Below are 14,853 nucleotides of genomic sequence, written 5' to 3' on the forward strand. Positions count from 1 at the left end.
TTTCATGGAGAAAATGGGAAATTATAGACTCTCTGTTGACAGTAGCTTCAATAGATGACAACAAAAGACAGCCATTTGAGGTGGTATGTTTTAAGTGAGGGGTATGGTAGCCATTAGTGGCACATGTCATTGCAGCTAGCTATCATGTGTTTTGTCAACAAATGGTGTTTATGAACATTTTCAAAAGTGGCTTCAAAAGGCTTGTGAACAACACTTTATATATGACGATGTTATTCAAGGATGGATTTCTCTTTTAAGTTGCAATTACAAACCATTTTAAAGATTATGATATGATATTTTAAGAATTAAAAAAAACATACAGCAGCCACAATAGATAGCAAGAGATTAAAATTAGACGGTTATTCTAAGGTTGAAGAGGTAACTAAACAAGACCTGCTGCATATTTGTGTAATCGTGTACGGCAGAAAAGCTTTGTTGTACTGACCTCTATGGGTTAAAAGTCTGTTGTGATTGCGGGAAACACAAATTTGTCGGCACTGTGTCCGTGCATTCTGTTCTTTAGGTAACAAACCAAACACATGCTCTCCTTTATGAATGTGCACTGACTTTTGTCTCCTCTTCCTCTCCGAAAGCCTCGGAGAGCTCATCCCAGGCGCCCTCGCAGCTCCTCTGCTCGCCTCCACACCCACAGGAAGTCTCCCTTCATGAGTGGGGCCTCCCTCTCTGCACTCACCCCCACCCCTGTGGGCAGCAGTGTGTCCTCTCTGGTCCCCGGGGCTGAGGAGGACACAGAGTCTCCAGGAGCACCCAGGGAGACCGACCGGCCTCCCTCAGAGTGTAAGTAAGAGTGGAGAAGGGCGGAGGTAGAAAGTAACAAATCACAATTACTCATGTTACTGTAATTGAGTTTTTTTTTTTTTTTTTATCTGTAGTTTGACTTTTACTTAAATATGTTAAATGTGAAGTATTGTGCTTTGCTACATTTTAAATTGCATCTGTTACTGAGTAAGAAAAAAGTAATTAGAAAAATGTTTTGTATCTGTCAACAAACTCAAATGGAACGCTTTGTGCCCTTATCAAATCACAAAGACTGTGATTTAATACAATAAGATATGAAATAAGTACAAATATAACATTTTTGAAATGAGCTACTTTTTTCTTTTTATCAGAATCAGAATCTGAATACTTTATTAATCCCTCAGGTAAATTATTTAGTTGCAGTTGCTCACAATCAAATTCAAGGTAAAACAACAGTAAGAAAAGAGTAAGCGTATAAAGTAACCTAGCTACAATAAGAAATAAATAGAAACGTTAACTAGAACTAAGTTAGATTAGGTGACAAGTAAGATTTAGTTAAAAAAGATTGTTTCAAATGGATTGTACACATTCTATTTTTGTGCAGTGTCAAAATAAATAAGTAGCAGCGGTGAAGAAATAACACCTTTGTACATGTAGCTGATAAATTATTGCACCAAGTAATTATTGTGCATAATTTTATGTACAAAATAACACTTGTGTAACACTTCACAGTATCACAGTAACAGTACTTTTGCTCAAATAGAATTTTTTTGTACTCTTTCCATCTCTGTAGAAGGGCTATGATTAAATAAGTGCATTCTTCTTCCTCCTTTTCAGTCATGTCTAGGCCGGACACTGTATTATACAGTGGCTTGAGAAAGTTTGCACACCCATGCTAAAGTTGGTTAAAAAGAAGAATAAAAAACATATTTTGGAATCTTTTGAATCTTAATGCCTTATTTTTCTAAAAAAATTTGGAACATTCTACCTTTTAAGGACACCATTTTTCTTTGTGAATGAATAAGGTTCTTAAATAAATGTTCTTCCTTAAAAGACAGGGAGAGATGATCTTATGAAAAGTTCCCCATGCCTATCTCTATATATAGTGAAGGGTATGTGATGATGGGGGGCTATTTTAATTCCAAAGGCCAGGGGAACTTTATCAGGATGCACAGAATCCTGGATCCATGAAGTAACTGGCCTTTAAAAATAAAGGTCTGCCTGCCTCTATGGGGATTTAACATAGGGGTGTGTACACTTATGGTCCCTGTATTTTAAGGAAGAACATTTATTTATTTACAATACTGTTCATTATTCATTCACAAAGAAAATTGGTGTCTTTAAAAGTTTGGATTTTCCAAATTAATTTTAATTAAGGCATTAAGTTCAATTTCCAAAAGATGTTTTTTTATTCTTCTTTTTAATCAACTTTAGCATGTGTGTGTAAACTTTCTCAAGCCACTGTATGTTATGTTATGCGCTTTTTATTTATTTGCAAACTAATTAACAATTTTTTTGTGTATTTGTTTTGTTTATTTCATGTTGATGTCTGTCATACATTCATTCATATGTTTTAGTTGTATAAACAGAACAGGCAAACTCATGAAATCAAACCGCCATCTCAAAAAGTAACGTAATTATGAAAATGAGTCTATGAGCACATGTAAGGTTGGAGGATATGTAAGACAAGGGCAAGAGGAATCAAAATTTAGTTTGGATGATGGCAACAAATGTTAATGTCCACAGTCTAAATATGAGACACATTTCCATACCAAGCAAAATGGAGGTGTTTGAGTTTGTGCAGGGTTGAGGTCCGCATGCAGTCACATTCACTCATCTCCTTATTGTTGTACTAACGCACAGCACAGCATAGACCCTGTTCATTTCCCACCAACAGCGTCACGTTGCTGAGCCTTGAGCGGAGGGCACACAATCATACCAGTGTTTGTCTTTCTCTGCTTGATCAACTCCTGTTGTGGTGTTAGTCACTCTGTAAGTGGAACATTTCCAATTTTATGTTTTGATTATGTTTTTTTATCTATATACTGTATTTTTACCCTTTTCTTGTTTCTAGCATATGCTTTGAAATGCAAACAACACAAAATAATTAATTTTTTTTTTTTTTAAACATAACAGACATATCCTAAGCTTCTGGACTTCGCAAGTCAAAAATACAATGTCAAGACCACGTGTAACCATCTTTAACTTTAAGTCAACCCCACACCCAATATAAATCCTAAACTTGACCTGGAAGAACAGAAGAACCAGCCAAAACAATCTCTCTTCACAGAAACACCCTCACTGGGAAGACAGGTGACTCAAAATTTGAGTCAATGATCTCACACACACACACACACACACACTTACATTTACACTTACATTTACACTTACCCACCACCTGCTGAGTCTGAAATGAAAACCAAAATAAGAGCTGGGTCTGTTCAATGATCAGAGCCTTTGTGACAGGGTTTAGCCCTCGCATGCCCTGCGTTGATTCCCATAGTGCATTGCTTCAGGCTTCATAGCAGAGTATAATTAGTCATCTGATCTCCCCCACCACCCCCGCCTCCTGTAGATTACATGAAAGACTGTTTAGCTGGCTGTCACGGCCTCAGACATTGTCATGTTTTTCTTTTTTGTCTCTATTACTCTATTTTTTTCTGACTTTTTTCTCTCCTCCCTCTTTCCTCCCTCCTGCGTTTTGGCTCTTATCATAAAATGAGTCCACAAATCAAAGGAATAATTCAGCACCATGGTTTAAAGCAATTAACTGCTGTTCAGACTAATCCCCAGAGTTATGTCTCAAATCCAGAAATTGGCCACTGGAGATGTGCAACTCTGCCCACACTACAATGTGTTGCCTGGTAAATGAATTTGAAAGAGTTATATTCTTTGTGAAAAAAATAAGTAGTTTTTCAAACTCTATGATGAAAAAAAGGAATTGTGAAACTTTGAATAATGAGGAGGTTTGTCTTTGCATTTCAATGCCTCCCCCTGTAGTTTTTGAGCAGCTCAGATAGTTAATCACCCGCATTCATTTGGGATAATTAAAATAATAACTCTATTTATTCAATCTGAAGCCGGGTAATTTGCAAAAGTTATTGGCTATTACAGTTTTAGCTGCAGGTTTTTATAGCTATTCCTCATGAGAAATCATGCTATACATTTTAATAAGCGCCTCATCTACTTGATTTGACACACTGTGATTAATTTTGTCACAGCTCTTAGAGAAGTTGAATCATTTAGGCTGGTATTTAACATTTTAATGAATGCTTTATGCTCTTGGGAAGCTTCATGAAGATTTATTGTGTCATCACTGTGTGACATCTATGTGTAAACTGCTAGCTGATGAGTGAGATTGCAAAACGTTTCTCAATTTCATGGTGTAGTAACAACATGTTAACACCAGAGGGAGCTATGAGATTTAATATGAAAACAACATGGACAATGAGACATTTTGTTTTCAATTTGCATTGTGCATTACAGTTATACTTGCACAAGCTCCAATCTGTTTGTAAAATTAATACTTATATTTCCACAACTTATATTTCTACAACCTCTTACATATGAATATAGACGTAGTCAAAATGACTTGTCATATTAAGCTACTAACGGGTCTGATGAAGGCGCCATGAAATACATAACCGACTGCAACCTATTACCCCATTGGTACAAATGGCATATAGCAATGAGCTGTAGTTCCCAACCTTTGTATCTTGTCCATTGAAAGTAAGCAATGTCTACTCCTGAACATGACCAACCAAGACGTTTTTCATTTGAAGGATTTTAAAATGCCTAAAGTAGTGAAAGTATGTTATATTTTACAGGAAAATGTGTCAAAGGTTTAGAAAGTATAGAAAAGCTTGTTTGAATTCCTACCTTGTCATCTTCTTACTTCTCAGATGTGTCTTTGTATCCCTTAGTGGGGTCCTGACAGCAGAGGACAGGAAATCTATCAGACACAAGTGACGGCAAGCTTTATTTTTTGCTTAAAAAAACTTTTTGCTTTTTTTTGCTTCACTCCTGCCCCAAAAGTGTTTAGATGCGCAAATCCCTCTAATTAGGAACATTTCAAAAATCAGAGGTAGACAGAGTTACATATCCATTATAAAATGCAGGGGTGAAAGAAATTAGGAGGAGATGCAGCAGAACAAAGTGTAAATCAAGTTTTTATTAATTTTTTATCTCCAGGTCTTCGCACGCTGTCAGAAGACCAGAAAGTCAACAAAGACAGCCAAAGCTCACAAACCAGCAGGTAAGCTCATCAAGCCAGAATCTACATTTGAGCAGAACCTCCATCTCATGACTTGAATTTCAGTAGCTGGAAAAGATAAGAAGATTGCAAACCAGTATGTTTACTGGCCTACCGCAATAAAATCTTAAATTCTACCTCTAACTGCTGTTGTTCCTCAGGCCTGGGCTCCCATAATGATTTAGGCACTTGTAACAGTAGCCACAGCTTTATTTCCTAGATAAACAACAGCTAATCATAAAGAGTACAAAAGTCTAAGCCATCATGACCGAGACAATATTCCTGGAATTATTGTGTAAAGAGAAGAAGAGCAGGGAAAAGAAACCTATAGCGGCAGCTTAACCTGTGGTCTTCTCACTTACTCTGAAGAGAAGGCCCTTTAATTTGTGTTACCATTTTAGGCCTCTTCATCTTCATTCCTTCTCTGGCCTATTCAGAGTTTTAAAGACAGTGATCTGAGAGCCTATGTCAGGAATTAGCTGTAAAACGTCAGTGGAATTGTGTTGTGAATGAGGGGACAAAAGGGCATGTTGTAAAATGCTATCAGTGCCATTTCACTGGTACCTAATATTTACCTTTGCTGTTAAAGATGTGATACCGTGATTACCATCATTCAATGACCGATTACATGTTCCTGATGACTACTTTCTCAGCCAGTTTTCAGTAATTGTGGGTCTGCATCAACATGTGTACTTTCAATGGCTAATGTGCAAAATGTGTACATGTACAATGTTGTACATGTACGCATGTGTATATGGCGGTTTTGAGCTCTGTTAAGTCGATTTATATTTTTTGTAATATAATCTATGGAGAAATTCAGCACAACATAGCACACCATTTCCAGTTATTCCACACATTTTCCTGTATTTTTGCTTATGTGCTATTCGCTTATGCAAGTTTTCATTATTGTGTGCATAATTCCATTTTTTGTGTGAATGCAAAACTGTAATACTGCACTTTCTTTTCAAGGAGTTTCACGCCAGACAGTGTGTTCATACTACAAATATATAAATATTGCAATACTTTCATCAGTGGGCCATATACTTAGTCACCTTTAAGTTACCTACTTTACTTAAAGATTGTGACTTAAAAGACAGTAGGCTGTTTGAATGAAAATCTTCACGATTAGAGCTTTAGCCTGTAGCTATTCCTTAACAAAACAGTGCATTGTTTGCTAGGTAAAAAGTCATGTAGTTAGCCTGGAGCTATTCCTCATCTTAACAAAAAAATACATTGTTTGCTAGCTAGCTAAAAAGTCAGTTAGTTTAATGGTACTTATGAGTCGGCAGCAGGGGCAATTCTAGGATCAAACCTTTAAGGGGGCTCATCCCCTAATTAGAATGTGACACGGATACAGTTCATGCTAAAGTGCTCTTGCTTATTGGCATTTCTTTAAACCAATCACCATCACATTGGGCAATGCTAAGCACATTGCGGAGCCACGGTGCCGTTGGAAAATAGCCTCGGGAAGGACCCTGTTTTTGGCGGAACGTGTGTACGTTCAAAGGTTGTTTTAGTCATGCAACCTAAGACTCAGGTTCATTTTGGTGGGGACAGTTTGTACCCACCACGTTTTAGAAAACCTTGAGCTCAATTTAGTTAAAAATAAATACATTTTATAACACATAATTCTTGAGCGACAGATGCCAACAAATCCACAAAAATCTTTATCGTCACAGGGCAGGCACAGCCGTTCTGCTGCTGTGCTGGATACACGCTTCTTTCCTTTCGTAGCTCCTCTCTGTGAGTCTCATGTCACGTCATGACACATTGTCAACATGGTACATGGATACATGAAGCAGATCATAGTGGGTCATTTGTCTAATGCTTTTGAAAACTTAAGGAAAACGTAAGGCACTTCCGAACTCGTCTCTGTCCCCAGCACATTTCAAGCCAAACTGACGCCCATGAGTACAGACCTTTCAGAGCATCAGGTGTCTGCTGCGATCTGGAGGTTAGACTTAGAAAACTCAATGACAACAAACAATGTGTCACCAAAAAGTCAATATAAGGACTTTATTTAAGTTCATTTGATTTTTCCTAAAAGAAGTAGGTCCACGGAAATTGTGGGGGCTATGTTTTGTATAAAAAAAGAATTTGAATTCATGCATTTCAAATTGAAGCTGAGTAAGCATGTTTCACCTTAAACTCATTGTTTGATTTTAAATCCAACTTTGCTACAGTATAATACATAAATAAAAGCAAACAAAAGTGTCATTGTATGCATTATTTGCATTTTTGTATACAATGAACCTCGGATTGTGCATAGGACTGATTAATTTCAAAAGCTGGTACAAAGACACTGTTAACATAATCACGATTATAAATCAATTAACAGACACAAAATATTGTGTTTGTGTTTCCCACATCCAGCTGTCCTGCCAAGCCCCCGTTAGCCATCAGCTATCTCATCAACAACAAGGCCAGCATGCTACGGGAGCTGAAAAGTGCCTTTGACCAAAGGATTACCGAGATGTCTCAGAGCTACGTCGACATCCTGGAGCTCAAAGCCAGGTCGGGCAAACATCCATTCCCAAAAAAGAGATTTATTCTGTCCTATTTTTTTTCCCATATCCATCACTCATGTATCAGCATGACGATTACCTGCCATTTAATGCTGCATGTCTTAGATACTTCATCTTTACTAAATCCTTCTTTTTACCCCACAATTTTAACTTAACAGGATGAATAGATTATCAAAAATTATATTTCATAGAATAGTTGTTAGCACTTTACTTGACGGTCACTACATAAGAGTGGCATGACACAGTCATGACACATGAACCCTAACCATAAATTGTCATGATAAACCGAATGACACGTACTAAAAGAAGCGTTATGTCATAAACGTTTAAGACTTGTTTATAATGTTTATGACAAGTTCATGACAGTGTCATGTCACTCTTATGTAGAGCCCTTCAAGGAAAGTGTAAACAAATAGTTTTACATTAAAAAAATGTGCTGTCTTGCTAAACATCCAAATCAACTGTGATGAAGCCGTTTTGTCATAAGATCCTTCATAACCATCCTTAAACCCTTCTGGTGCTATTACTCATGTAACAACCATGTGTGTCCTGTTATATTAGTCTGCCAGCTTATATCCTATTTAAATATAACTTAAATACAGTTAGTGTGTAAGATAATATGAGCTCTTGAAGGTGCCTCCATTTCAGTTTTCTTCTCCCACCCAGGGAGAGGTTAAATAGTGGTCTCCAAAGGTACCGAGCCCTGTGTCACGTGACCGAATACCTTGGCCTTCCTCATCATGTGACATGTGTGTCTCAAGAGAAAGAGGCTCCAAACAAGAACAATACAAACAAGCACAGCAACAATATGTGGTATGTGACCTGTTGAAGACATTATATTGTGCGGAATGTGGGGCTGGGGGGGGGGGGGGGGGGGGGGGGCTTGGGTGAGGAGTTTGCGTCAGTGGAACTGCATGCACAAGTGGTATGCATATGTGTTACGTAACTTGCACATTACAGCTAATAAACACCATATTTTGAATGTGTTGTAACATGATGTTCTTGGTGGATCTGACACTCATGCCGGTTTGTTTTGTCGTTTTCTTCCAGGTTGTCCACTCTGCTCAGCAGCCTGCCTGAGGAGGTGTGCAGGGAGCATGCGGTGAGCCGGGTGCTGGAGAAGCTTAGTGGCTTTGCAGATCAGCAGACCCTCAAGGTTCGGCCTCAGATTCTCCTGAAGGTGCTGGGGGGTCTGGAGCCATGGGAGCTCTGTCTGCCTGAGCTGTGTGTGGCCATCCAGGTACACAAAACACCTCCTCACACCATGTTTCACAAAGAAAATAAAGTTACAGGAAAGTGGGACACATTTCTCCAATTGTCAAGGAATTGTCGCAGCAAATAATACTATAAATAATAATATTAAATAATTTATCTCCCACAGCTTATACTAAGAAAATAAAATAAAAAATGAGGCCTTTATCATAGACAATTAAAGTCACATTGAGCTTAATGCTTAAGCAAAGATCTCATATAATGGATATGTATACTGTACTTCTTCATATGGAAGAAGTAACAGTATAAAGTAATGTATAACAGTAAATAGAGTCTGCAATCTTTTAATCTTTAAAAAATCTAACAAACTCAACCAACAATTTGCGGATTGTGTGTTGCACCGTGTCATTGGTACAAATTAGTTTGCCAAAAAAATGTGGCGAAAACAGACACTAGACACTACACTGGATCATCAAAATACGAGGTACGTTTACAGATTTGGTAATGAAGGCTGATTTCCAAGATTCTGGTGAATTTGCAAAAAAATAGGGCTTTTTTAGTTTCCACAAGTTCAAGATTCAAATTTTCAAACAAGCTAAAATTGTCACAAATATATGGAATATTATTGATCTTTACAATTGAAACATGATCCTCTGCTCTGAGTTGGGTAACAGTGTAAATCAGAATGGAAGCATTGGACAAAATGGTGATGCCAAATTCTTATTGCAGTCGGATAGCAGGTTAAATATTCTCTTGTTTGTTTATATTACAAATATTCTCCAATGATGTCTTTCAACAGGGTCCATGTCACATAAAAGAGATTGAATAGTTGAATAGATTTTCCCCCAAACTTTAAACCTGACAGTAAACTTTCAGTCACTGCCACCAAACCATCAATTAGGGACGAGCCCCACTCCCAAAACTAACAGACACCAAACCCTCAGAACACGCCCCTACCGGTCTGAAATGAGAGGTAATAGATCCTTCCCAGACTCCAGAGCAGATAGCTGAAGGTGTAATGACAGGAAGGGGACTGATAAATGTCACTGGAGGACAGTAAAGGTGGTTCACTGACATAGAGAGTCGGGGGGGAGGGTTGGCACTGGCTGTATTCTCACTGTGTTGCTTTTCAGGGCAGAATGTGACAATGTCCCTCTCTGAAGCTCAAAACAGAATCAAACAGACCACAAATGACTTGTTTTAGTTTCCATTTCTGGCTCAGCAGGAGGACTCCAGTGTGGGCTGGAAAGTTCTACCAAGGTTTGGGGCACCAAAGTATAATTTGGTTTGGTTACCAGCAGTGTTTTTATACAAAGCCCACATAGATATGCTCTTAATTTCAATCTACAAGACCAGAATCCCTTACATCAATGGATCAGTTGTGAATTTGTATCTTATTTCTTAGTGTATGAGGTATCAACATACATTTCTGTTCCTTTCTGCCTGTGTCTGTCTATATTTAGTCTATATCCATGACCTTCTGCTTCTGGGATTACTCCGTTCCGCCAGGAATTTCGCCGTTACCTTCTGCTTTCATTGTGTAGGAATTTTAAACGGTTGATTTATGAGGACTATGGTTAACTGCTCCTTAGATCTCTGCAGGGTAAATCCAGACAGCTAGCTAGACTATCTGTCCAATCTGAGTTTTCTGTTAAACAACTAAAGCAACCTTTTAACAAGTATGTTTCTCACCGAAACAAGTTCCTTCATGAGGCTATTTTGCAGCGACACCGGACCTCTGCCCATTGGTTTAAAGAAATGCCAATAAACCAAAGCACATTTCTCTTCCATCCCGGACTGCTATGTGGACTAGCCGGACCCTCCTTTGCAGCGCTGTGGAAGAAAGGTCTGGCAATGCAGTAATCGGAACTCTATTAATTCTCCTTCTCTCTTCTCCAATGTCAGATTGCCACGGAGCATGTGGTCCAGATGCCCAGGGAGGAGTACAATGCTTGGCTGTGTTCAAGGGTCACCCTGCCTCCACAGTGCCACCGTGCCCCTCAAACACCAGGTGAACCACACTCTTTTAAGACCTGGACGAAGGCTACAGGCATGGACAAATATATAAAGGAAACAAAAGCACACCAGGGTTCTAAATTAAATGTGAGGCTAATAAAATAAGCCTTTAATGTAAGGGCAAAGGTTGATTAAAGTGATTAAAATGGAGTAGTTATTTTGCCTTCCATCTGATCACTGTTCACTTGAAAGTAATAATGTTGTGCACCACACAGCCAGCAGCAGAGTCAACTTCAGACACATCACTGAATCAACAATAGGTTACAAAATAAAAAAAGTTAGAAGACGTAATTGTTATTTTTTCATAGTTAAAAAAAATGGCGAAAGAAAAGGAAGGATTAGACTAATGGTACAGGTTTTATACCCTTATAAGCTCGTCGTTGTGCGTGTGTACAGGATAAATAATACAGGCACACACAATAAGGGGGGAAGTGGAAAGTAGCCTATCGATCTTTAGTCAAGGGTTACAAAAAGAGCAACTAAATACCTTCCTTTCTAACATATTTCCCTGTAAGGCTACAGCGATAACTCACAAGATCACGTCACATTTTGGTTAAATCATTGGTTCTTTAGTGCTATGTGATAACTGTTTGTTTATTTCTTTTAATTCAATTTGCCAGTTCTCTCTTTAAGTGCATCTTGCTGGGATGAAGTCTTTCTGTATATGGCATGTTTCATTGCTTGGTTTGTTATGGCCATTGCCATAGCCAACTACCCAGTTCTTCTGTAATTCATTCAATCTAGACAGACCACTGTAGATGTTGCCAAATGTGAAAACAACACCCCTTCCTGTTTGCAGTAACATTTTTCCTGGAAAGACGTACTTGACTCAGTGTTTAGACCAGCAAATGTGCTTTAGAAACGTCTTTAGAAAGGGCTAGTGTGAATCAGTACCACACACTATACAGTGTTTTCTGTCTGTAGAGAGCCGTTAAACAGACATTTACATGAAAGTATTAAAGGCCACTATTTGAAATACCTCTGTTGACCCCAGTTGACATAAACAATCCAATTGGGTAATGGATGAACAATCTCATATACCGACACTCAGTTGTGCTGTTCAACCCAACCGAACATTCACAGTGACCTTTAACTCTGCCTCGTCTCCTGATGGGTTTGTGAATAACTTCAACTCCGCCTGTTAGAAAAGAATAATGAACTCCCTTTTCAATGCCTCAATTTTGGAGGAATTGAATTAGAATGGAACTGAAACAGTGTCTTGTGACTGTGAATGTTTGAACTTAATGTGGATGAGCGGTGGATTAAAAAGCAGACAATATGGCAACAGAAGTGATATATTACAGTAAGTACTGCTTTGGAAAGCAAATTCTAGTAACTTCTAGTCCTCCTTATCCATTTTTGATAACATGTACCATATTTCCCAGGGCATATCTACACTTTGTGTGTGTGTGTGTGTGTGTGTGTGTGTGTGTGTGTGTGTGTGTGTGTGTGTGTGTGTGTGTGTGTGTAGCGGCATTTAGAGTGAAAGGGAAAAGTGTCTTGCCTGGAAGAGGAGGGGTGGGATCGGGAACAGGGGCAACAGCGAGCCAACACTCATTTCAGGAATGCCACACAGTCTGGAGGCCCAGCTCAACCCACCCCCACAGTGTTCACTTAGCCCTGGGCAGGGGGATGGTGGGGTGCAGGGCTGCAGAGGAAAACATGAGGGGGGAACAAGCATTCTTTCATTTTAACTTCTCACTCAGGTTTTAGAACTCATGCCTCAGGGCACAAAGTCTAGACCAAATGAAGTGGGAGATACCAACCAAAAATCTGGTAATAATAAATATAGCTGCAAGTCACTGGATCTTAAACTTCTTTTACTAATCTAAAATTGGAGCACAGTACAACAGGACACAGACAAAATGAAGAGATGAACTTAAGAAGCACAAGCCTGAACTTAACTTAAAGAAATGAAAAGAACATGAAATAAATAATAAATAGGCTTAAGTATAATTTTGGTGAACGCTTTTATTGCGAGTATAATAGTGGGATCACTACCATTACACTTAGTCAGGAGTAAGAACTGCTGCTGAAATCCTTTCTGTTTAGATGTATCAGACAATATGTTAACATTTACAGCAAGGACAACAACAATGGCAGAAAACACATTTTCTGCTTCAGGATTCAGATGAGGATGAAGTTGTATAGACGTCCTGATCATAAAATCTTGTGTCCTTCAGGCAACATCATGTAAAAAGCACAACGATCAAGTCGCCTACAGGAAAGTTCAATATTTACTCTCCAGTTTACCAGCAGCAGCCTCTCCATGCTTGTGTAGTTATGAAAGTGAATTTGGCTGTAGGCGAACAAAGAAGAAGTGTTTGCTTAGCCGCGAAATATTGTGCAACTAAAAGCTGGATCTCGAAATGATTACGTAAAAAAGCTGTGGTGTAGTGAAATCAACTTTAAACATTTGGGTTTGAGAAATACAGGTATTATGGTACTTGTGCATTACGGGTTCCACATTCAAAAAAATATATTTGATCATTTGTTTTTTGTAATCCTTATAGTCACTCGTTCCATTGGTTAGCCCTTTGTCCTGCTGATAAACTACCCCAGCTGGCCCTTTGCACATGTAGACAATCTCTTATCACTGCTCAAACAGCTAGGGGGGCTTACACTGTTCTCCAAGTCAGGCACTCAAAAGTTCTACCCAAATATTGTGTGTAGAGGTTTCATTGGATTTTAATGTCACAGTGACAAATGTCATTATGTCCAAGTTCAAAGTAAATTGTCACACAATCTGGGCTAAAGGCTGTCTTCACCGCTGACCAAAATAGCTGTGGAGCGTTTAAAGCTTAAAAAAACACACACATGTGACACTTTTGAAGCTGAGGCCACTGAGGGAAAGAACCTGTTGAAGGCACAGTGGCGAAAATGTGCTGTTCTACTGTCACTGGAAAATACTTCACATCTGACCATGACTCTACCGTATCAGCCAGGTCATGTCAGCCACGTTGTGACTTTGTATTGATCACATTATCTTTCTTTTCTTCTCTTCTTTTTCTTTTTGGAATATTAAATATGTAAGCTAACTAGCTTACATATTCCATCATCAAAGTGTCAGAAAAGTGCCTTCCCATCCATTTCCATTTTATGATGTAAGCAAATTATACTTTTATCTTTTCTTTTGTCTGTGAAAACCTCAATTTCTGTCAGTCAGTCAGTCCACAATTTAAGTCCAGATTGTATAACTCTATTATGTAACTGTAATATCTCAACATCTATTAGATAGATTATGTAAATGTGTCCAGACATCCATGGCTCATAGACAGTGAATCATTATAACTTTGGTGGTCCCGTGACTTTTGGTATAGCGCCAACATCTGGTCAAATGTTTCGTTTGTTGAATACTTTAGGACCAGATACCTAATGACATTTCCATCAGCTTCAGCTGTACATTGGTTCTTATTAAAACAAATTTAACATGCTAAACCATTGTGAACACTGTAAACATACCTGCTAAACATTTGCTTGTTAGCATAATTATTAGTCGTGTTTCCATTAAAGTGTAAAAGGTATTTTAGGAAAACTTTTGAAATATCGCAAAAAAGAAATGCAAATTAGGCAACTGGTTTTAAGCGAATAAACTATTATACACAAAGTGTCATCTGACGTTGTCTACGCATGGCTGTAATCTGCAAGTAAACACAGTAGCAAAAGAAGAGGTTGAGACCCCAAAACAAAAGAAGTCGCGTTGGCCATCTAACCGCATCTACGAGAGAAAAATTGAGAGGAGTCTACAGCAATTATAGGTTCACTTAGGCCCGTTTCAATTGTTCTTTCATGTCAGCTAATATTGGCCATTTTTTATGCTGTCCGAAATAGAAGACAAGTTAAAATAATATCCAGAAACACAGTGACAGCGGCAACCGCTGATAATTCATGTGCTTTAATTGTTTGCTACCTCAGAACTAATTCTGCAAATGCGTTGTCACTGCCCGATGGGAGTCGAGTGCGGATTTGAATCGCGCATGCTCAGATTTAAACTGTTGACGGCGTAACGTGTCATACTGAAATTTGTGAAATCCATGAAACAAACTTTTCTCATGACAAACAATAACAGAAGATGGAAATCATTTCAAA

The 14,853-nt window shown here is 38.5% G+C and overlaps 1 protein-coding gene and 1 long non-coding RNA gene across 2 annotated transcripts in view; one reads left to right on the top strand and one right to left on the bottom strand.

The window, feature by feature from the left end:
* LOC117945321 (coiled-coil domain-containing protein 60-like) overlaps positions 1–12,574 on the top strand; it is a 32,208-nt gene extending 19,634 nt beyond the window's left edge. Inside the window, 7 exon segments of the mRNA XM_034872758.1 lie at positions 594–798; positions 4,951–5,014; positions 7,385–7,525; positions 8,203–8,349; positions 8,587–8,776; positions 10,654–10,764; positions 10,766–12,574. Coding sequence (XP_034728649.1) covers positions 594–798; positions 4,951–5,014; positions 7,385–7,525; positions 8,203–8,349; positions 8,587–8,776; positions 10,654–10,764; positions 10,766–10,816 — 909 coding nt within the window. The 3' untranslated portion in view covers positions 10,817–12,574.
* LOC117945327 lies at positions 2,163–3,393 on the bottom strand. Its single transcript, XR_004656775.1, has 2 exons — positions 3,151–3,393; positions 2,163–2,749 (listed from the first exon to the last, which is right to left on the bottom strand). It is a non-coding gene; the product is annotated as an uncharacterized LOC117945327 (long non-coding RNA).
* Positions 12,575–14,853: the final 2,279 nt, after the last annotated feature.

The sequence above is a fragment of the Etheostoma cragini genome, chromosome 5 (genome assembly GCF_013103735.1).
Source record: "Etheostoma cragini isolate CJK2018 chromosome 5, CSU_Ecrag_1.0, whole genome shotgun sequence".
Classification (NCBI taxonomy): domain Eukaryota; kingdom Metazoa; phylum Chordata; class Actinopteri; order Perciformes; family Percidae; genus Etheostoma; species Etheostoma cragini.